The sequence below is a fragment of the Mustela putorius genome, unplaced genomic scaffold (genome assembly GCF_011764305.1).
Source record: "Mustela putorius furo isolate JIRA1106 unplaced genomic scaffold, ASM1176430v1.1 tig00003859_pilon_pilon_pilon, whole genome shotgun sequence".
NCBI lineage: Eukaryota > Metazoa > Chordata > Mammalia > Carnivora > Mustelidae > Mustela > Mustela putorius.
In genome coordinates this window covers 12,549,094-12,574,389 of record NW_025422011.1, presented here as the reverse complement: position 1 = coordinate 12,574,389, position 25,296 = coordinate 12,549,094, and the positions used below count along the sequence as shown (strand labels likewise).

The 25,296-nt window shown below is 34.7% G+C and overlaps 1 protein-coding gene and 1 pseudogene across 12 annotated transcripts in view; one reads left to right on the top strand and one right to left on the bottom strand.

The window, feature by feature from the left end:
- The window catches only part of CCDC73 (coiled-coil domain containing 73), a 135,004-nt gene that overhangs the window by 66,767 nt on the left and 42,941 nt on the right, over positions 1 to 25,296 (bottom strand). For 9 of the 12 annotated variants that reach the window (XM_004755924.3, XM_045066076.1, XM_045066077.1 and 6 more), the window contains exons 3-7: positions 22,597 to 22,668; positions 17,725 to 17,796; positions 15,798 to 15,833; positions 14,763 to 14,837; positions 2,469 to 2,507 (exon numbers count right to left, since the gene is read on the bottom strand). In XM_004755924.3, the coding sequence (XP_004755981.1) occupies positions 2,469 to 2,507; positions 14,763 to 14,837; positions 15,798 to 15,833; positions 17,725 to 17,796; positions 22,597 to 22,668 (294 nt within the window). The remainder of the gene's footprint in view (positions 1 to 2,468; positions 2,508 to 14,762; positions 14,838 to 15,797; positions 15,834 to 17,724; positions 17,797 to 22,596; positions 22,669 to 25,296) is intronic. The other 3 variants (XM_045066069.1, XM_045066072.1, XM_045066073.1) reach the window with 3 other exon arrangements.
- On the top strand, positions 3,491 to 4,300 carry LOC101671128 (annotated as a pseudogene).

Below are 25,296 nucleotides of genomic sequence, written 5' to 3'. Positions count from 1 at the left end.
CATCTTTCTTAGGGTATTTTCACCTTTTTTAGTCACAAAGATAAGGTACATAATACTTAAACTAACTTAAAGTTACATCAGTATTCTTGTGTGTACAGATACAAATTATATTTAATAATTATGAAGACTGTTCTCATACACGTCTTTATTCTAAAAAAATTCAATGAAAGAGAAAAATGTAATTTTAAATTATATGAAACCTTCAGTATTCCAACTTTAATTTAATAAAGAAAAATAAATCCCTCTTTTAAGTCTTTTCTTTAGAGGAAAGTGATATATAAAAAAAATAAAATACAACTAAGAGATGGTTGGATATGTTTTTACTTCATTTAGTCAGTCTTATCAGCTACTCATTACAAAACATAGTCACCTACTATGGTAACGATAAGAACACAACAGGAAAGATTTTCATCAATCACCAAATCACAATTAATAGTTAATTATTTGATTGTGTTCAAAAGAAAGTTAGAGTACTCTCAGAGATAGGTGAATCTTTTAATTCATACTGTGTTAATTTACCTATGTACATATTACCAACTCTACATAAAAATAAGCTTACTGAATTCCCAAAAGAAAGAAATTTACTAGTATTTAAGGGTTCACCTATAGGAGATCATGAACTTCTTTACAATTTCTTAATACTCTTTTTGAAAAATTGGGGGGGGCGCTTAACTTTATCAGTTGCTTCCCAAAATCCTGCCTTGCTGTAAGTGGCCACTTTTTTTCCTATCTTGCCTATAGAGTTAAGTTACATAAAAGAAAAATGATTTGAATAAAATAACATTAAATTACTGAATACAGTACTTTGAATAAAGGTCATCTGAATTATATAAGAATAATGTAAAAAGAATAATGTAAGAATGTTTAGAAAAAAGATTACTTTTAAATCTTAATTATCTAAAATACATTTAATATTCTGTCAGAATGGGCATAAAATCTTAATTATACATATCAATATATAAAATTATTTAATGCAAAAGTTAATGCTCTGAATTGTTAGAGAAAAATATTGTCACTATAACCCAAATATCATTTTAGAAAGTTCTTAAGAGGTGGTCATTCACATTAACAAAATACTCAGAAGTGACTAAAAACTTTTTCCTTTTTTTCTAAGACTATAAGTATCTGTTTCATGAAATTTTAAAGTAGAATAAAATAAAGCACATTTTATGTTGCCTTTGATCTTTAACTTGTAGCCTTATCTCCCAGGTCAGAGGGCACATTATTCAATTTCACTATATTTTGTGTAAAACCACTGTAGCGTTGAAGATGACTCTCAGTACAAATGTCACGGTACTTAAAGCTAAACCAGAATCTAGTTTTTCAGCTTCTTAATTAAAATCATAGTTTAAAATAGTCTGACAATATTATCTTTATTCTTTCCAGTTGAATAGTGACAGAATTTTCACATCTTTTATTCAATCAAGCTTAGCGATCTTTTAAAGGCCCTTTTATTTTCTAAAACATCAAAAACAATTTCACAAAGCAAAACAGTTACTTTATTTTTCGGTATTTAATAAAAAGTGATCTCTCCTTTCTTACTTCCTATACCTACAATATATAAACTTCACTCAAAAATTACTTTTACTTCTCTTACAGTCTGCTCCAAAGAAGGAAGATTGAAATAGTCTAAGTCCACCCAAAAAGCCCTCAGAAGATTTAAGCGGATATGGGAGAATTTTGCTCAATCAAAAATACAGGGAAATAAATCCTTCTGAATCAAATAGGGACAGGAAGAGAGAAGATCAAAATAAATATTCCATAAAATACTATGCTGTAAAAATTTAAATATTAAATTTTAATATACCATAGAAGAGGAAGGCGCAAGAAACACTTGTTGAATGATAAAGAATGAGTACCCTATCCCAAGTGTCATATTCAAATGTCACTTCATTTTATTTTCATTTTTTAGGTAATCACTAATAACTGCATGCTTGCATAAATACCTAGAAAAGATAATAAAATAATAGGTTTTGTTGTTATTTCCTTATTCTTTGATATTAAAATAAGATATCAATAATCTGGGAACTAGGTTAAATTTATTTTATAATATGTAAAAACTATATAATCCAGGAATAAATTTGTGAAGTAAATTCATTTAAGCTATATTTAACATTTTAACATTGTAATTCAGTCCTTTAAAGGGAATATTAATACCCAGTTTCAATTTTTTTTTCAAGATTTTATTTATTTATTTGACAGAGGGAGATCATAAGTAGGCAGAGAGGCAGGCAGAGAGAGAGAGAGAGAAGCAGGTTCCCTGCTGAGCAGAGAGCCCGATGTGGGGCTCTATCCCAGGACCCTGATATCATGACCTGAGCAGAAAGCAGAGGCTTAACCAACTGAGCCACCCAGGCGTCCCTCAACTTTTTAAAATATAAATGCCACATTTATATTGACAAAGATACTACACACATTACATTATATGCTAATCTGGAGAGTGAGTGTGTATTTTGTGATCACCTTACCATTTCACTGACTTTCTTCTGTAATGAATATTTAGAAACCTTGAAAAAAAGAGAGAGAGAGAGAAAATTCATTATAATTCTGCACTTATCTGTTACAAATTCCTCCTGATATTAAAATTATATGCTATACAATGTGGTATTTATTTCCTACACACTATTTTTTCCTTGGGACATTTTTTTCAGGATGTTATTTACCATAACTTTTTTCTATATAACAAAACAATATATTCATTAATTATTCAAGATATATTAATGGAGCACCTATTACTATATACCAATCACTTTCCTTAGGACTCGGATACAGCACTGAACTAAGCAAATCCCTGCCCGCTAGTGGCTTTCTGTCTAGTGGAGGCAGTATAATTACTCATTTCAGCAGAATAAGTTCCAAGAAGTAGAATTCCTCTTAATTGTTCCTTTTCCTAGACTTTTAACAATTCTTACACAGTCCCTTAGAGTGGCTGACCAACTTAAACTCTACAAGCTGTGGATGAGTGTTCACTGTTTATGTTTGCTAAATTTTAAGCACGAATAGTTACTTTACATTTCCTATGCAATCAATCTAGCACACTGCCTTGAATAAACTGATCATTTTATTTCATTTTTGTGAAAGAGGTCTTTTGTGATTTATTTCTTGAACAAATAATGAATACATACTATAAGTAAAGCACTAACATACACATTGAGGGTATAGTACTGAGCCAAAAAAAAAAAAAAATCCTGTCCAGATTAAATTCTGGGGATTGTAGAAAACAAGCAACATAAATAAGTTAAGATAAATGAAATATTAAATATTAGTAAGTACTAAAGAAAAATAAATCAAGGAAGGAGATTACATAAGATGCCCAAGAAAATCCTTTCTGAGATGGCATCTTTTGAGTCAAAATTCTACAGGAGTGAGGAAAAGAATTTTAGCTACTGGAAAGGCCCCTAGGTAAGAGAACATCTGAATAACAAGAAAGAGTAACTGGAGCTTCTTGCAGACCTGTGCCTCCCTTTGTTCTGTGGGCTATCCTCACAGCATGACCCCCAAACACCAGTCTTTGATCCTGCCTCAAACAAAGAAACTGAGATTTCCTCCTGCTCCCAAGCCAGAGGAGACATCACCCCTCTCCACTTGCCAAAGGGAGACACAGAACAGCAAGAAGCTTCAAGAAGCACCTGAACATACTGAAGAAGTACAAGATGAAACAGATTTGCTGAACAAGCCAGTGAGGAAATTCTGAGTAGAACAGAAATATAAGAAACTCCAAGCATTTTTTCAAAGGCACTGAAATTGATTGCCAAAATGCCAAATTTGGGGTAACAACATCTGTCAATGATCCACAAGTGTCTGTACTGCTTGGGGAGGAAGAGGCATTGCATTATTTGACAAGAGTTGAAGTGACATAATTCAAAGATATAAAATCAGGTTACAGAATAGATTTTTATTTTGATGAAAACCCTTACTTTGAAAATAAAATTCTCTCCAAAGACTTTCATCTACACGAGCATGGTGATCCATCTTCAAATTCCACTGAAATCCGGAAAGGATCTGATGAAATGTCCAAGTCAAACACAGAATAAAGCCAGCAGAAAGACACAGCATGAGGAACCAGAGAGCTTCTTCACCTGATCTACTGACCATTCTGAAGCAGGTGCACATGAGTTTGGAGACATCATTAAAGATGATACTTGGCCAGATCCATTATAGTACTACTGGGTTCCTGATATGGATAATGAAGAAGGGGAAGGAGGAGAAAGAAGGATTGGAAGATATTGATGAAGAAAGTGAAGAAGATGAAGATGATGATGGGGGGGAGGGAGAAGAAGAGGTTAAAGGAGAGGACTAATGAAACTATGATGGAGTCCAACCTTCTTTTCTGAATTTTCTCAGTCCCTGGGAGCAAACTATAGTATCCCCAACCCAGCTCCTTTGTGCTTATTTGCCCTGTTTTTTGAAGCCTCTTTCCTCTCCCTTTATAAAATGGTTCTCAGCTTATTGGGGGAAGGGGAGATATCTTGAGCAGAATACACTGGGAAAAGAATCTCTCCCCCTTTCTGTTCCAAATTCATTTTTATTCCTTCCTGTCACAACAAAAATTTTACGGAATCAACATCCCTTTGCTCTGTGGGAAAAAAGAAAAATCTTCTACTCCTTTAGGTCTGTTGGAACCTGGAGGGGGCTAGGCCCCTGTGTAGCAGTGCATAGAATTCTAGCTTTTTGTCCTCCTTTCTTTGTATATTGGACTCAGAGATTACATTGTGTCTGTACGTGAACAGGACCGTTAGCACTTATCAACATGTATCTGTCTATTTTGTTTAAAAAAAGAAAAAAAAACTTTAAAAAATGGGGTAATGGAACATCAGCAAAAGGGAGGTTTGAGATGTTTAGGTAGGTTAAGAGGGCATTTTGTCAACATGTCTTCTCCTTTGGAATGTTTAATTGTGATGTTTAACGACATCCTGCAGTTTAAGTTGACACTTTGAAAATAAAATTGAAATAAGTCAAGCAGAGAAAGACAATTATCATATGGTTTCACTTATTTGTGGAACATAAGGAATAGCATGGAGGACAATAGAAGAAAGGGAAAAATGAAGGGGAGAGTTAACAGAGGGGGAGATAATTATGAGAGACTATGGATTCTGAGAAACAAACTCAGGGTTTTAGAGGGGATGGGGTGAGGGAATGGGTTAGCCCAGTGATGAGGAGTAAGGAGGGCACATATTGCATGGAGCACGGGGTGTAAATGAATTATGGAACACTATATCAAAAACTAATGATGTACTGTATGGGGACTAACATAATAAAAAAAATAGACTAAAAGATAAGATAAAATAAAATAAAATTATCTCTTAATGATGACTTGAGTCCTACCACTTGAGGGGAGAATCAGCAGAACCTGTAGGATTTTATTTGGGATTGACATTATCTACTATAATTTTGTTCCTGTTTATTTTTAAATTTCTTTTTGTTTCACTGGAAAGGAAAGATGAAGCTCAGTTTTAACTGTTAAAAGTGTACAAGTTGCTCTGCTACAATAAAATTAAATGTGTACACACACACAGAAGAACAACAGGAAAGCCAATGCGGCTGGAAGGGAACAAGCAAGGGGAAGAACAGCAATAGAGGAATTTAGAGAAAAGAGGAGGCAAGTGGGGCAAATCATTGTCGGTCTTATAATGCATGATGATACAGAGTTAGGTTTTTACACTCATTGAAACAGGAAGACTTTGAAAAGTTCCAAGTACAAGTATAACGTAGCCTGACGTGCCTTTTTTTTTTTTTTAAGATTTTATTCATTTATTTGACGGAGAGAGATCACAAGTAGGCAGAGAGGCAGGCAGAGAGAGAGAGAGAAGCAGGTTCCCCGCTGAGCAGAGAGACCGATGTGGGACTCGATCCCAGGACCCTGAGATCATGACCTGAGCCGAAGGCTGCGGCCTAACCCACTGAGCCACCCAGGTGCCCCCTGACGTGCTTTTTTAAAAGGTCACTCTGTTAACACTAACAAAGAACACAGGTGGAAGCAGGAAAACCACTTAATAAGCTACTGTCCTAATACAGATGAAAGAGGACGATGGTTTTAATAATGAATGTAGTGAGATGTTGTCTGATTCTGGATATTGTCTGAGAAGAATGCTGAAAAAAAGTGCAAAATGAAAAAAGGAAGCCATAACTAATGAGGGAAGAAAAAACAAAGAAGTTTTCAGGAGGCGGATATTTTTTAAAGCAAAAAAATCGTGTTCCTGGTTTTGAATATATCAAATTTCATGTAAATCCAGGCAGGATTTGGGGCTGGAGATACATATTTGCAAGTCCTTTGCACATAGATCCCATCTGAAAGACATGAGCTTGTATGAGATCAGAGTATTTTTCAAAGCATACAGACAAAAGAAAAGTAAAAGAGCAGATGTCATCTAGAAAAATAAGAGGAAAACAAACTTCAGAACACTTTCACTCTAATCCTGAATTTATTATCTGCTCCTATAATATTTAATTTTATGTGGCAACTTGACTGGAACAAAAGATGCCCAGATTAAACATTATTTCTTGGTGTGTCTGTGAGAGTGTTTCTGGATGACATCAGCATTTGAGGCAGTGGAATGAGTAAAGTAGAATGTGCATCGGCTCTGTTTCACTGCAGAACCTTCACTAACATAGCTACCATTTGCCACAGGTAAAACTAATACATCTAAAGCAAATTTACCAAAATTCTCTCAAGTCACTGTTTGCTCTCCAAACATTAACACCTCTGCATCTAATTATTTCTGAATCATGATTCACAGCTACATTTTATCAGCATCTCTAGAACATTTCTCAACTTAAAAAGCTACCACGTAGTGACATTCCTATGAAACATAAGTAGAATTTCAAAGTAATACAACTAGACTGACATGAAATCTTTTTATGGAGGCTATTAAACATAATGATTTTTTTAATTCTAAAATTACACAGAAGTAGATTATAGTATAAAACATCTCTCTGACACAGGAAAAAACTATACTGGCACTAATTAATTTATTAAGTATAGAAGACTATTTCAAAGAAAAAGTATAAATATCTTCCTATTATAGTATCCCTTACTTTGTGAAATATTTTATAAAAAGCAGACTAAGAAATGCATTTCTTTACAGCAAGCCTTATTTTCCCATTAATTTTCTATTAACTGGTTTTATGTTATTTGGGAATAAAGTCCACCAAACTATGTTTAAAAATATTTAATCTTTTCCCCTTCCTAAACTATTCAGTCCTAACTCCACAGGCCAGAGTAGGCTAAGATAGGTGTCCATGGGGAAGGGTGGAAAGGGTCAGGGTGGCAGCATTCCAGAACAGGGTATCAGGCCTGAATGAGGAAAAGAGGATCCCAATGAGAAGGAGGGAAATCGACTGTGGGAGTGAGAAGCTGAGAAAGGTACTTTTGAAGATTAATATGGTATTAATATGGCATTAATATTATTTAATATATATAATTTATTATTTAATATAATATTGAATATTATTAATATTATATTAAATAATATATTATTTATATATGATTATTTAAATAATATATTATTTAATATAATATTAATAATATTCAATATTATATTAAATAATACTATTTAATATTAATTAATATGGTATTAAACCTGGGGGGCTAGAAAACTCTTGATCTCGGGGTCTTAAGTTCGAGCCCCATATTGGGAGTAAAGATTACTAAAGAAAAGAAAAAGAAAACCTAAAAGACTCCACCAAAAACCACTAAAACTGATAAATGGATTCAATAAAGTTGCAGGATACAAAATCAATGTGCAAAGATCTGTTGCATTCCTATACACCCATAATGAAGTAGCAGAAAGAGAAACTAGAAAACAATCCCACTTAAAATTGCACAAAAAATAAGAAACCAAGGAACAAACCTAACCCAAAAAATGAAAGACTTATACTCTGAAAACTATAAAACACTGATGAGGGATGCCTGGGTGGTTCAGTCGGTTAAGCGTCTGCCTTCAGCTCAGGTCATGATCCTAGGGTCCTGGGATTGAGTTCTGTATCGGGCTCCTTTCTCAGCAGAGATCCTGCTTCTCTCTCTGCTTCTGACTGCCTCTCTGCCTACTTGTGATCTCTCTCTCTCTCTCTGACAAATAAATAAATAAATCTTAAAAACAAAAACAAAACAAAAAAAAACCTGATGAATGGAATTGAAGGTGACACAAAGAAATAGAAAGACCTGCCCTGCACACGGATCGGAAGAACAAATATTGTTAAAATGTTTGTGTTACCCCAAACAATCTACACATTTCATGTAATCCCTATCCATATGCCAACAGCAGTTTTCACAGAACTAGAACCAACAATTCTAAAATCTGCATGGAACCACGAAAGACCCTGAATCCCTGAACAGCCAAAGCAACTTTGTAAAAGGAAAAGCAAATTGCTGGAGGCAACAAAATTCTGGACTTCAAGTTATATTACAAAGCTGTAGTAATGAAAACAGTATGGTACTGGCACATAAATAGACGCATAGATCAGTGGAACAGAATAAAAAACCAAGAAATAAACCCACAACTATATGGTCAATTAATCTTCAACAAAGCAGGAGAGAATATCCAACTGTTGACAGTCTCTTCAACAAATGGTATTGAGAAAACTGGACCACTTTCTTACACCATACACAAAAAGAGACTCAGAATGGATTAAAGACATAATGTGAGACCTGAGATCATAAAAACCCTAGACTAGACCACAGGCAGTAATGTCTCTGACATGAGCTGTGGCAGTATTTTTCTAGATATGTCCCCCAAGGCAAGGGAAATAAAAGGAAAAATAAACTATTGAAACTACATCAAAATAAAAGTCTTCTGCACAGCAAAGGAAACAATCAACAAAACTTAAAGGCAGTTTATGGAATAGGAGAAGATATTTGCAAATGACATAGGCAATAAAGGGTTAGTATCCAAAACATATAAAGAACTTATAAAACTCAACACCCCCAAAATGAATAATCCAATTTTTAAAAAGGCAGAAGACATGAAAGACATTTCTCCAAAGATGACATATAGATGGCCAACAGATACATGAAAAGATGTTCCACATCACTCATTGTGGGGGAAAGGCCAGTCAAAACTACACTGAAGATATCACCTCACACTTGTTAGAATGTCTGAAATCAAAAACACAAGAAACAACAAATGTTGGGGAAGATGTGGACAAAAGAGAGCACGCATGCACTGTTGATGAGAATGCAAACTGGTACAGCCACTGTGGAAAACAGTATGGAGTTTCCTCAAAAATTAAAAAGAACTGTATGATCCAGCAATCACACTACTGGGCATTTACCCCCCAAATACAAAAACACTAATTCAGAAGGATACATGCATCCCTATGTTTATAGCAGCATTATTTACAATAACCAAACTATGGAAGCAGCCCATGCCCATCAATAGATGAACGGATAAAGAAGATGTGAGATAGATAGATAGATCTATAGATAGACAAATAGATAGACAGATCTCAAATATTCCACATACTATGGAATATTATTCTGCTATAAAAAAAAAGAAATCTTGCCATTTGCAATGACACAGTTGGAACTAGAGTGTATAATGCTAAGCAGAATAAATCAGTCAGGGAAAGACAAATACTATATCATCTCACTTAACATGTGAAATTTAAGAAACAAAATAAATGAGCAAAATTTAAAAAGAGAAAGAGAGAGGTAGGCAAACCATGAAACAGACTCTTAACTATAGAGAATAAACAGATGGTTACCAGATGGGAGGTGGATGGGGAGCTGGGTGAAGTAAGTGATAGTGATTATGGAGAGCATCTGTCATAAAGAGCACTGAGCGATGTATGGAATTGCTGAATCACACTGTACACCTGAAACTAATATAACACTGTTAACTATACTGAAATTAAAAAAAAAAAAATTTAAAAAGAAGTAGAGTAAGGTGAGGAGGCAACCCTGAAAAAGGGCAACCCAATTCATGGTGTCAGAGTCCAAGCACGGAAAAGAGGGCATCCATGTTAGGAAGGAAGTCATGGCAAATTGATAAACTGGTTGTATACAGGGTAGTTTATCATAGAAGTAAATATATTAAGGATAAAGAATGTCACATTTCTCACTGTAAAAGGAAATAAATGTATAAACACAGAAAGGAAATAAACTAAAATTAATAACCTCACTGTTTCATATTAAAATTGGAGGTAGGGGTGCATGGATGGCTCAGACACTGGGTGTCTGCCTTTGGCTTGGGTCATGATCCCAGGGTCCTGGGATTGAGCCCTGCATCAGGCTCCTGCTCCATTGAGCAGGAGCCTGCTTCTCCCTCTCCTGCTCCCCCTGCCTGTGTTCCCTCTCTTGCTCTGTTTCCCTGTCAAATAAATAAATAGTCTTTAAAAAATAAAAATTGGAAGTAATGTGATTTCATGGTTTTTTATATACATTTCATGGTTTTTTATATATAGGTTGTTAGAAATAAACATTATAAATTATAAACATAAATCTAAATTATATTTCTGTGTATGTAAATACATACATAGATCTCTGTCCACCAAGAAAGTCTGAGAGCAGTGATGTATCAATAGCAATGAGTACAACAGTGCCCAGATCTTTGCTTCTATATACTATTTTCCACTAAAAGGAACCAGGGCAACATGGTGAAATGATTCATTCCAGTGCAAGGACAGGTAAATCACAAAATGATCCTGGAATATTTTGCTATCCTCTAAAAGCAAGAAAATGCTGAAAGAATGAAGACGTATCCAAAGGACTCAGTAATCAGTTTTATGGACTCTCACTAGCCAAATCAAGGATAATTTGAGCACCAAAATAAGTGATAGTCACAGATTTTAATCCATTAAAAAAACTATGAATCTATACTGATAAAAACAAATAAATGAATATAGGAAAAGTTTGGTGAGAAACAGAATATTTACATAATTTCAAAGTATCTCCTTACAAAATACTCTGATTACAAGGGGAAAGAGTACCTTTTTAATGGAGAAATTATTTTAAAGAACAACAACAAAAAAAAATGTAGAGATGAAGAATGTGGTGAATGCACTGAAAAAATGTAAGAGAGAGCCTTAAGGCCACACTGAATTGAATAGAAGAACCAGTGAACTCAAAGACAGATCATTTGAAACTATTCAATCAGAGAAGAAAAACAAGTGAAAGAGGGTGAAGAAAACCTAAAAAATTTATAAAACAGCATCAAAGGAATCAATATAAGCATCATGAGAGTCCCAAAGGAGAAAAATAAAAGAGACAGAAGAAAGCTTACTCAAAGAAATAATGGCTGAAAACTTCCCAAATCTTGGGAGGGAAATGGACATCCAGATTCATAAGACTCAGAGGACCACAAACAGAATGAACCAAAAGAAGAATACACCAAGACACATTATAATCAAGTTGTCAAATCAAGGGGGAAAAAAGAGACTTCTGACAGTAGCAAGAGAAATCCAATTCACCAAATTTAAAGAAACTCCAATAAGATTATCTGTGGACTTCTCAGCAGAAAGCTGCATGCCAGAAGAGAGTGGGACGATATATTCCAAGTATCAAAAGAAAAATCTGCCAATCAAGAATATCATACCTAACAAAATTATCATTTAAAAAATGAAAGACAAACAAACAAACAAAAACTAACAGTTACCACTTGACTTGTCTTATAAAAAATAATTAAGGTTCGATTCTTCAAATTGAAACAAAAACATTCCAAACAGCAATGAAAAAAGCATATGAAAATAGAATACTCATTTATAAAGTATATACACAAATATAGAGAAATTCAAGACTGAATCGGTAGTATATAAATTCCTTTTAACCCTTATATAAAAATTAGGAAATAAAAATGTATTAATGAATATACAATATAAAAAGATGCAAACACTGTCCATAAGAACACAAAGTTGAGGGGGCAAACTATAGTGCTTTTGTATGCAATTAAAGCTGCTGTCAACTTTAAACTATTATAACTACAAGATATTTTATTCAAGACTTCAGATAACCGTAAAGATAAAAACCCATAATACATATACAAAAGCTAAAGAGAAAAAAATCAAGAAAATCACTACAAAAACATCAAATAACAAAGGCAGATAAGCGATGCACAAAATTACCACAGAACAGAAAACAATTTACAAAATGACAACAGTAATTCCACAGCTACCAATAATTACTTTACGTATAAATGTATTTAACTTTCCAACCAAAAGACATAGTGACAGGATTAAGAAAAAAAAATATGAAGTGATATACAGCTGTTCCTGCTTATCTGTGGTTTCACTTTCCATGGTTTCAATTACCCATGGTCAAATGCAATTCAGAAGCAAATGATTCTCCTTCTGATGTATCTAACACCACATCATTCACCTCACTTCATCTCATCACATACATTTTATCATCTCACACCATCACAAGAAGAAGGGTGAGTTTTATTTTTAAAAAAATATTTATTTGAGAGAGAAAGAGAACAGGGGAGAGGGGGGAGAGAATCTTTAAGCAGACTCCCTTCTGAATGCAGAGCCTCCATCTCAAGACCCTGAGATCATGACCTGAGCCAAAATCAAAAAGTCGGATGCTTAGCTGACTAAGCCACCCAGGTAACCTGAAGGTTGAGTTTAGTATAATAAAATATTTGAAGAAAGAGAGAAAAAAAAGAAAAAGATCACATTCATATAACATTTATTACAATATATTGTTTATAATTGTTTTATTTTATTATTAGTTATTATTGTTAATCTCTTACTGTACTCAAATTACTTTACCATAGGTACTTATGTATAGGGAAAAAACAGTGTATTTAGGGTTCAGTATGATCCATGGTTTCAGGCATCCACTGGGGATCTTGAAACATACTCCCCATTGATAAAGGGGGACTATTATATTATCTACAAGAGACTCACTTTATATTTAAGGACACAAATAGGCTGAAAGTACAGAGATGAAAGAGATATACCAGATAGTAACTAAAAATAAAGCACAAGTGACTATACTTATATGAGACAAAATAGACTTCAGGTCAAAAATCTGCCTGTGGAGACCAAAAAAAAAAAAAATCATGATATAATGCAAAGGAGTCAGTTCAACAGGAAGCTATAACAGCTGTATAAGCACCCAACATCAGAGCACCTAAATATATAAAGCAAATATCAAGAGATCTGAAGAGAGAAATTGGCAGAAATACAGTAACAGTAAGAGACATTAATGCCTCACTTAATAATAATGTACAAAACATCCAGACAGAAAATCTATCAAGCAACAGCTGACTTAAACCTCACTATGGATCAAATGGACCTAACAGATAAACACAGAACTCTTCACCCTACATCAGAAGAATACACATGAAACATTCTCCAGGATGGATCATGTTAGGTCACAAAATAAGTCTTAACAAATTTAAAAAGATCAAAATCATTCCAAGTATCTTTTCTGCCTACAGTGTAATAAACAAGGATAAATAACAATAAGAAAATAGGAAAATTCATAAGTATTTGGAAATTAAACACCACTCTTGAACAATCACTGTGTCCAAAAAGAGGGAATTTTAAAAGTATCTCTAGACACATAAAAACAATAACACAAGGTAACACAACTTCTGGGATTCAGCAAAAGCAGTATTGATGGGTAATTTTATAAGGATTAATGCCTACATTTTAAAAAGACATATTGCAAATAAACAATCTAATCTTACATCTCAAAGAAGTAGGAAAAAAGAGAAAAAGCTAACACAAAAATCAGCAAAAGGAAATAATAAAGATAGAACAGAAATAAATTAAATAATAAACAGAAAAACAATAGGAAAAAAATCAATAAAACTAAGAGTTATGTTTTGAAAGAATAAATGAAATCTACTAACCCTTAACTAGACTACCAAAGAGAAAGAAGATTCCAATCAGTAATGTCAGAAATGGAAGGAGACATTACAGTGGATGCCTCAGAAATAAAAAGAAAAACTACACACCAAAAAATTGGTTAACCTGGTAGAAATGGATAAATTCTTAGAAACATATAACCTGCCAAATGGAAGAAAGATGAAATGATGGTGAACATCTTTTCATGTGTCTGTCTACTGGGTATTTACCCCAAAGATACAGATGTAGTGAAAAGAGGGGCCATCTGTACCCCAATGTTCATAGCAGCAGTGGCCACAGTCACCAAACTGTGGAAAGAGCCAAGATGCCCTTCAACAGATGAATGGATAAGGAAGATATGGTTCATATATACAATGAAGTATTATACCTCCATCAGAAAGGATGAATACCCAACTTTTGTGTCAACATGGACAGGGCTGGAGGAGATTATACTGAGTGAAATAAGTCAAGCAGAGAGAGTCAATTATCATATGGTTTCACATATTTGTGGCGCATAAGGCAGAACACAGGGGACATTGGGAGATGGAGAGGAGAAGTGAGTTGGGGGAAATCAGAGGGGGAGATAAACCATGAGAGACTGGACTCTGAGAAACAAACTGCGGGTTTTGGAGGGGACGGTGGTAGGGGGCTGGATGAGCCTGGTGGTGGGTATTAAGGAGGGCACATATTGCATATAGCACTGAGGGTGGTTCATGAACAATGAATCTTGGAACACTGAAAAAATAAAATAAAATAAAACTTAAATAAATGAATAAACAAACAAATAAAATAAAATAAGAGAAAAAATCCTAATTTGAAATTCAAGCCTTTCAAGAAAAAATTACAAAGTTACATGATATATGAATGCTTGTCAACTTTGTTTTGCTAACGTACATGTTTAGTGGACAGTTTTTACTAATACAATGCTAAAATGCCAAATTACTTTTTTAAGCAATACTAAGTTACTTTACCTGTAATGCTTTTAGTGTTTCCTTCAATCCTTCTATTTCTTTTTCTTTTATTTCTGTAGCAAGTTGATATTTTCCCTTTAAGTAAAAAAAAAACTATACTTCAGTACTTTCCAATGTAAATGATATTATAATAGGGAAAATACAAAAGCTCAAAAACCAAAACCTCTACTTTAAAACTAACACTTCACAGCTTTAAACATGGATCTGCACAACTCACATTCCTGATGACTTCAAAATATAAACTTACGATAAGGCCTTTATAAGATGACGCATACCATGAAATGAAAATTATAACAAATCATTTTATCATGATAATATTATAACAAAGATTTATGGAGGCTTCAGTGCATGATAGTATTTACAGAGGCTTTACTGCACAATAATCATTTTATCAACAGAGCATTCCTGAGAGTTTATGGACACTATATAATTATCTAATTACCTAATTCACATAGCTAGAATAAATATATTCTAATAAGTTACAAGTATATTTGTCTTATAAAGATATGAAATAATTATTTAAAAGGGCTTTGTAAATAGTACATTCATTAATACAATAAAAACATGTATTAACTATTAAATAATTAGAGAAAATATTTACTACTAGGTGAATTTCTAGTTCAGAATTGTATCTTCTTTTCCAACTGGTCTGCATCCAGATGCAAATCATTCAATGTTTATTTAAACAGGTAGTTATACTGAAAAAGCACTAAAAATATACTCAATAGAAATTTTACAGTAGAATAGAAAAAACATTAATTTGGGGGCTGAAGAGATCTGGGATCTAGTCCCAAATTTGCCATTTTAGAATGAGAGCTTCAGCTTCAGCAAGTCATTTTTAATCTTGTTAGGTTTCAGTATTACCCACTGTAAAATGACAGGGGTAACATGATTTCCTTGGCTCTTTTTAATTTCTAAGATTTTAAGCAATTAACAGGCTCCATTAATCTAGTGCTAATCCTCCTTTTCATTGTGAACAATCGGTAATTAAATGCACTTAACTAATCTTTAGCTTATTAAAAAATTAATAAATACCTTTTCTTCTTCCAAGGCACACATCTTCATTTGCAACTAATAAACAATTTTAAAAATTAAAATACAGGTCAGTAAACTGTTAGCAGTGATTTACACTGGTCAGTGACCCTATAGAAATATTTTACATGTCTGTACTACTTGAACTTAATACAATGTGAATGTGCTACCTTTATATTGAGAAAATAAAATAACAAAAGGTATGAAAGGGGGCAAAAAAGCTAGTCACCAAAAGAAATGAATAATTTAATCACATGATTAGGGATACCAATCATCCTTGAAAATTTAGTCTTTCCTCCCACAAGTTTTTTTTCTTAAATGTTTCAATATTTTGCCAACTACTCTTTAATAACACATAACATTTTCTGAAGGCACACTTTTATGCAATTAGTAGCATTTGTATTAGCATTGACAGTATTTTCTAAAATCTTTTTAAAAGATGCATGTAGCTGACTCATAAATAAACAGCGATATTTTAAGACAGTAACTAGGGTCAACATGCCCAAGAAAACTAATAAAATAGTCTAAGAAACACAAGGATACTGGGTAAAATTGTCAAGAAGTCAAATTTTTCTTTGGAACTTCTCACCACATCCCTAATTCACATTCAACAATCAGGAAAAGGAGAAGAGTTGGGAGGGGAGGGGAGGAAAGGAAACAAACCAAGGTGGGGGAGTAGGGAAGAGCCCAAGAGCACTTTCTCCATTACCCTTTAGATACCCAGATATTCTTGTTTTGCCCAAAGTCCCTTGTGACAAGAGAGACATGGACTTGCCCTCTCCTAGAGAATACTATGTGGTATATTTGGCTTCTGCTTCCTTAGTGTTCAATTAAAATTCCCATAATTTTGAGGTCTGAGGCTAATCTCATTTTAAAAGGAAGAAAGTTTATCATCTGCTTAAGTAAATCCACACTATATTGTGAACTACAAATAACCTCAACCAACTAGTGATTTAACTTATATAGGTGCATTTCTTTTTATGCATTTCTCTCTCTCCTTTTTTTTTTTTTAAGATTTTACTTATCTATTTGACACAGAGAGAGAGAGAGATCACAAGTAGGCAGAGGGGCAAGCAGAGAGAGAGGGGAAGCAGGCTCTCCGATGAGCAGAGTCCAATGCAGGACTCGATCCCAGGACCCTGAGATCATGACCTGAGCCTAAGGCAGAGGCTTAACCCACTGAGCCACCCAGGGGCCCTATGCATTTCTCTTTCTAAATATACACACTTGTATGGAGAAAAAGAGGGAAAGAAAAGAAAAAAAAAAGGGTGATGCTGGAATGACTATAAGGAAAAAATTTCTTGAGAATATTTTTCATGAGCCAATTTCTTACACTTACAGTTTCTAATGAGGGACTGAAGAGAAATTTGAGGGACTAAAGAAGAGCGTTAGAACTCAAAATAACTGAAAGAGTTGTTATTCATTTTTTAAATTCTATATACGTGTGTGTGTGTGTGTGTGTGTGTGTGTGTGTGTGTGTGCTTTCTCTGCTCTTAGCTGCTGACAGAATTCATGAAGGCCTCAGCGCACGACAGTCACATTTCCTCATCCTTCACATCTCCCTCCTTTCACCTCCGCTTTTCATCAGTGTTCTATTCCTGGCTTGGGTAAAGGAGGAAAGCAGAAAAGGCAGGATCCTAGGATACTCTAATCAAAGAGAGAAAGGGGAGAAGGAAGAGAAAGAACAAGAAGGCACACATCAATAACCTAATTTATTTAGAACAGATGGAAATACATCTTCAAGAAAACAGTTTTTCCAATTTCTCCCCTTAACTCACTCATTCTACTACATGTTATTTGTGATTCAAAATAACTTTATCTCCTGCTTCCATTAACACTCTTTTGGTCTTCAGTGAGTATGCCTAATATTCAAATGGGGGGGTGGATAAATATTTGAAACCGTGGTGTTTATCTACCTTTACAAAATTACCTGCTTTTTAAAAGCTGCCATTGCTTCTTTGTGTTGCTTTGCTAATGTTTCCTTTTGATTCTGAAGAGTTTCCTATTTTTAAAATTATGAAAATTTAATTAAAACAAATTTGAGCACCTTTCAGTTTTAACTTTTAATTAGGTTCATAATTTAAATAAAAGTCAAACATTTATTGCATACATTATTGAATGCTCTTGAAATGCAACTTTAAACCAATTCTATGATTTTTTTTCCCACCTATCATGGATCAGCATACAATAATTATTTTTTCAGTTTCTTCTTCATGATAAAACACATGTCTTTAAAATTTTAAACTCTAAACATGGTTCAGGGTGCCTAGGTGGCTCAGTCCTTTGTTCAACTATTTTTTTTTAAGATTTATTAATTAATTTATTTGACAGAGAGAGAGAGAGAGAGAGACAGCAAGAGAGGGAGTACAAGCAGGGGGAGTGGGAATGGGAGAAGGAGGCTTCCCGTTGAAGAGGGAGCCTGATGTGGGGCTCAAAATCAGGACTCTGGAATCATGACCTGAGCCAAATGCAGATGCTTAACAACTGAACCACCCAGGCACCCTGTGTCCAACTCTTGATAGCGGGCTCAGGTCATGATCTCAGAGTCATGGGATCAAACCCCACTCAGGGCTCACACATGCTGAGTCTGCTTGAAATTCTCTCTCTGCCTCTCCCCTCACCCTGATTGCACACACTCTCACTCTCTCAAATAAATAAATTTTTAAACACACACACACACACACACTCTGACCGTGGCTGAGTCCAAAGCTTTCTTCAAGAAAATATTTCATCAAAAGTTATCAAAATTAATAGTCTTAGTATATAAGACGCCTACAGTCTTTTAGTTTCCAAAGAAACCCATTTTATTATCTAAGCACAAATGTTCAGAGGATACAATTCTTTAAATTCATCAAATTTTTTTATAAAATCAAAACCACCATAAGGCATTTTTTAAAATCCACATATATGATTCCATTTTTTTTTCTTCTCTTCTCCCCTTCTTTAATAGAAGCTGTGTGTTCTGTTCTTCAGATTCAAGATGACTTCAAACTTTTTTTCCCTATGTTTAGTGAATAATTTTCACAATTAAACAGAAATTAGATCTAAAAGTGGGAACCACTTTGAATGTTTGTTATTTGATTCCAGGTTTCTAAATATATGTTGATTTACCAACTTAAAAATTTTATCTGACTTCTATTATGATAGTTGGAGTTTGGCTTTCTTGTATAACCTAACATCTGCTCTCTCTATTCTTCCAAAAGAGTTACATAAAAACTGTGACTTAAATCAATCTTCAGTATTTATACTATCATGACTATGCAATGTTTATTCACTGCTCACCCATATAATATACTGTAATTACATTTCTACCTAACAGAGCTTCTTATTTTTCCTGAAGTTAGCAATTATTTTAAAATATTTTAATTCTTGGGGTGCCTGGCTGGCTCAGTCTGAACAGCATGGGATTCTTGGACTCCAGAGTGTGAGTTTAAGCCCTGTGCTGGGCATAAAGAATATTAAAAATACAAAATAAACTTTAAAAGAATTTTAATTCTTATAACTTATTTTAAAAAGTAGTAATACCAATTCCCAGATCTGAACCAATGGTTCATAATCTCAAATAAAAAAAAAAAAAAAAAGAATAGGAAAAGCAAAGTGAAAAGATCCCAGGAATGACAGGAAATCGCAAAATGCACAGGAAGGCAGACAGGTTTAGAAAGGCTGTAGATGTTGGATAAAATCTTTCAGAACCTATTGTCCAGTTTTCTGTGAAAATAAATTAGACTCTAATCCATTCCTGTAAGCAAGGAAAGAATTTATTGAAGACCTCAGGGATAGGTTCTCTGAGGAGTACATTCTCAAGTAAATGTGACCTCTAGCTTCCTCCTTACTTTTTGTGACCAGCCTTAAACCTAGAAATAGGAGATTTAATATGCAACAAAAACTGGAATGGGAAATAGCCCCATTACGAGATCTCAAATCCAGATGTTCAAAAAGGCTTTGAACAAAAGTAGAATAAACTGGAGGCCCTACAGATAAAACAACTTAATGTAATGCTCCCACTCTAGTCATTAAGCACTAAAGTAGTGAGCCTCTTGGTAGAGACACTTGTAGATATTTATTATTTAAAAAGGGTGGGGGCACAGGGGAAATACTTTTCTGAACTAGATAAGAAAAATGAAGGGGAAAAAAATCAAGTGGGCAAATCAATGATACTGCTGAAGGCAAATCATGCCCCCAAGTTCTCATTTTATCCTCAAACTTGCAAAGAGAAATTTCTCTAAATATTAAAAGAAACTTTGCAAATACTTTACTTATACCATAAATCCTGCCATCATCACATAACCTTTTCCTCAGAGTCACTGAGCTACTCAGATAGTGAATATCTCTAATAATCCAGAGATACTCCCCACTGTTTCAGCCTCCAACTGTTATCCTTGGATCCTCAAGTGAGACATATTATTTTCCCCTTTTTGACACCGCACCCATTAGCATAAGAGAAAGGAATCTACTATGTAAACAGAACTGCAAAATTAAATTCTTCCCTGATTTTTTTTTAGATCCCTGAGGATTTTTCTATTGTAATCAGATCACAGCTAATTTAGTTACTGACTTACTGGTACCTTTGCATATGACCAAATTAAGATCTCTTTGAAGTAGCATTCTTTGTTGGCAAAATGTCTTACTGATATTAGCAGCAAACCTCTACCTAACTTCATATAATATCTCTTAAAACCAGAAGTTAAGAACTAGAGCCAATAGTCTAAAAGCCTAATAGAGAAAGGCTCAATCACATTTTATACCAGTCTTCAAACACTGTTGTTTCCCAGTCAAGAAACCCAATGGGTAAAGATAAAGATCTGTTCAAGAAAAATAAATAAAATAACCATGGCCCCAATTCTTTGTAGTACTGTGCCCAAATACTGTTTCATCTTTATGTATTTTATCACTGTAAATATACGTTCGGTTTCCCATAATGTCCCTTTAGATCAAGAAGGTGTGACCCGTTTTGTCCTGGGAAAGTCAACAATTTACTTGGATAGCTCTATGCCTCAGGGGTTTACTGAGGAACCTTAAGGAACTTGAATTTCTCTGTAACTGCACTCTTATAGAATACATGGGCAAGTTTTATTGTTCTAAAGATGAGGAGATTCACTGATTCCATTTAACTACTTACTGCTTTAGCTCAAAAGGACATAAAAATTCCCCAAAAAGTTTGGAATTTTGTCAGAATAAAAAAATGCCATCTTTATCATTCACTAATTTATATTGTGATTTGGATCTATTTCTAGACTCTATTGTGTTCTGAGGAATACCTATCCATGTATGCTACACCAAGCTACCCTAATAACTACAGTTCATAAGAATATATTTCAAAACTAGCATAATGGGGCACCTGGGTGGCTCAGTGGGTTAAAGCCTCTGCCTTTGGCTCAAGTCATGATCCCAGGGTCCTGGGATCGAGCCCCGCATTGGGCTCTCTGCTCAGCAGGAGCCTGCTTCTACCTCTCTTTCTGGCTGCCTCGCTGCCTACTTGTGTTCTCTCTCTGTCAAATAAATAAATAAAATCATTAAATAAAAATTTAAAAAAAATTAAAACTAGCGTAGCTATTTTGTTCTGTTCTTTTTCAAAAATTTCCCAGACACTCTTGTACGTTTATTTCCACATAAACCTTAAAACAGCTTAGGTACAGCAAAACACATTCCTGGTATTGGATTGTATTAAACACACTGATTAATTTAAGGATATGGATAACTTTATACTGTTGACTCTATCCAAAAATAAGACATAACTTCATACTTTGAAATTTGCTTGGAGTTTCCGTTTGTACTTGGTGTTTATCTGCTTTTTCTTTCTGCAGAGAAGTTTGAGACCTGTGCCTCATAAAATCCAACTCTAGTTTACTCCTTTTGTACCTGTTTGGTCTCAAAATTCCCATCATTTCTAGTTTGAGCTATCCTCTGTCACTTGAATTCTGATTCTGATATGTCACCTCCAACATCCTATTTCAATACTACCAAATAGTTAAAAGAAGGGGTGCCATCATAACTAAGATTTCAATTTTTAGCTATTAAAATTATTTGGTGGAAAGACAGAAGCACATCAAAAACGCTTCTATATAAATAAGGCCAGAAAGAGAATCGGATCTGATGATACTAGTGGGGTTTTTTTGTTTGTTTTTAAGCAGTCTCCACATGCAGCATGGGGCTTGAACCATGACTCCGGGACCAAGACAAAGCCAACCAGGTGTCCCTCTGATACTGAGTTGTTGTTGTCACTGTTTTTAAATATTTGGTTACAGTATGTAATAAGAGCCTGGGAAAATAAAGAGGTTTCACTTCTTGGAAAATATTTTGACTCCTTTATAATACACAATATGTTTCCCAGACATTAAATAGATCATAGTCGTTTTCAGCATTATTATCTGAAATCTTGGGGAAAAATTTCATTCTTAGTGTTCTGGAGGCCCAAATGTTATTAAAACAATTTTAGTCAGAATTCTCTTGAGACTTTGTTTAAAATGATGCATAATCCCTAAACATGTTTAGGAAATTTTAAAATTCAAACTGCAATTAAGGATTAGAATACCTCTTTAAATAGATGTTAAAAAGACTAATCTGAAATAAAAATTAAAAATACTCGCTTTGGGGTTACCTGGGTGGTTCCATTCATTAAGCATCCAACTCTTGATTTAGGCTTAGGTCCTGATCTCAGGATGGGGAGACTGAGCCCCACATCAGCTCCACGCTCAGAGGAGTCTGCTTGAGTTTCTCTCCCCTCTACTCCTCCCCCACCACTCACGTGCACTCCAGTGTGTGCTCACTCTCTCTAGGGTAAATCTTAAAAAAAAACACTCACTTTTTGCCATTTAAGTTCTTGTGTCTCCATGATAATTTTCCCAATCTGCTCTTCATATTGAGTTTCTGCTTCCTAAATAAAAAAGAAAAATGCTAGAAAAATTAGGACTTTAAAACTTTACATTTCTTCTCTTTCTAGAGAGATAAAAAGAGCATCCTCTCATGCTTACAACAAGAAAAAATCTGGAAAAATTGCAAACTAAATAGACAAACCCATCAGAGAACTGAGGTCCCAGATCATTCAATTAATCCAAACTCTGGATAATTCTCTCCTGCAGGGAAAAGAGAACCACAGCATTTGCTTACCTGCGACATAAACGGCTGAGTACTGGTAAGAAAACTCAGCTGAAAGTTCTTAATAAATTGCTAAAGGCAGAACACGGACTAGAGTAAGAATGTGAATTCCCAGGAGCCCCAGAAACAAGGAGGTTTTATACTTTTTACCAGTTGTTTTCCTCCAGGAAGTCCACCAAGTGCTTACTGGGAATGACGGGAAGAATCCAACAACCTGAGAAGCTCTCCCCTGTAGTACTGGCTGGGGAAGAGGAGAGCACCACAACCTATTTTCCCTATTTTCCCTACAGACGAAGAATCTTAATCTGTAAGGGAAAGGGCAACAAAAATGATCCTTAAGAACACTAGCGGAAACTTTCCACAGCTGAGAAAGGGACCATGATACCTAGACAGAACAGTCTTCCTCATCTCCCTTAAGGAACAAGAGTCTAATCTACAGGGGGAGGGGCAATAAAAACTACAGCATGAGAGCTCCTGTGGAAAGCCACTGCAGCTGGAAGCAGGCTAGGAAAATAAAATAACAGCTCAATGGGGTGGGGGGTGGCACAGAACAACAGCAGGAATACAGTAGGCCCAGCATTAAAAACAAAAGGAGGAACAGAACTTTTGTGAGGACCTCAGCCTTAGACAGAGTTTCGCCTAAGAATTGAAGCTTAATAAAGTCAGAGAATACCCGAATTCCCCCACCCCACAGCCACGACCAGACAAACAAGCATCAAATAAAAAGAACAGGAAGATCACCTGCAAAGACTGCAAAGGCACAAAGGGAAGACCCAAAGCCAAGAAACAAGGCCCAAAGCCAAGCAGGAAGGAGTTATTTACAAAAATCCTTTGATTTTGTTTAAAATCATATAACACTCCTAAAAGAGCCGACACCATAAATACAAGGTATCACTAGAAAAATCTGAAACTTCTGTTAAAAAATTCAACAGACTAAGAAACAAACTGAGGGTTCTGGAGGGGAGGTGGGTTGGGGAGGTGGGGTGAGCCTGGCGCTGGGTATTAAGGAGATCATGTATTGTATGGAGCACTGGGTGTGATGCATAAACAGTGAATCCTGGAACACTGAAAAAATTAAATTAAATTAAAAAAAATTCAACAGGAAGACTTGAAAAGTACCTATATACAGTGTTGAAGGTATTCCCCAACAAACATAGAGAGAGTCCCTCTGTAAAACCTGGGAATTGCTTTTTTTTCTTTTGGCTCCTGGTATTTAAGAAAATCTCTGCCAAACAAAGCCCTAGCTGATCATTAAATTAAGAGCACAATGACTTCGGTGGCCACACATGACAGAAACAGCAGACTTCACAAAATTTTTTCAGAAAAATTACTAAACAATGACAACAACCAACCCTGGGAAGGGAGACTATCTGATTTCCAGAGTTGCCACATATTCAAAATGTCCATATCCAGTTCTCAACAAAAAATACCAAGCATACAAAGAAACAAAGTGTGATCCATACACAGCACCCCCGCGCGTGCCCCGCCACCAGGCAAAAAAAAAAGTTAAAAAGAACTGGAGCAAGTGCAGACAAGGCACTTACTAGACAAAGACTTTACATGGACAATTTAAATACACTCTAAGAGCTAAAAGAAACAATGTACAAAGATACTGCAACCATTAAAAAGTTAATAAGGGAATGCTACAAACAATTTTATGCTTATAAATTTGACAACTTACAAAAATGGACTATTCTTCAAAACCCCAAACTACCAAACCTCATCCAAGGTGATACGGACAATCCAAATAGCCCTATTACCACTAGTTAAAAAGCTCCCCCAAAAATAAATGTCCAGGCCCCATGGTTTCACCTTTAGATAATTCTACCAAACATATAAAAAATTAACACCATTTTACACAGTCTTTTCCAGAAAGAGGAAGGAACACATCATAACTCATAAGGCCTGTGTACTATGACACCAAAACTACACAAAGACAGTACCAAAAGAAAAAAAAGAAAACTAAGACCTCTCACAAGTTTTGATGGAAAAATCTTCAACAACATATCAGCTAATGGAATCCAGCAATGTATAAAATGTTATACACCATCACCAAGTAGAATTTATTCTAGATATATAAGGCTGATTCAACAACAATATTAAGTTGATATATCTCACCATATGAATATGCTAAAGAAAAATCACATGACCATCATAATTAACAGAGAAAAGACAACTGACAAAACCCAACACTCCTTTATAATAAAAACTCTCAGCCAGTTTGGAGAGAGAATTACCTCAATTTCATAAAATTCCTCATTTTATAGTGAAAAACACTATACTTAACATCATATTTAATGATAAAAGACTGGATGGATGGAAAGGCAAAGAAAGGAAAAAAGGAACGAGAAGAGAAAGAGAGGAGAGAAAAAAAAAAGGAGGAAGGAAACAAATCACACAGAAATAA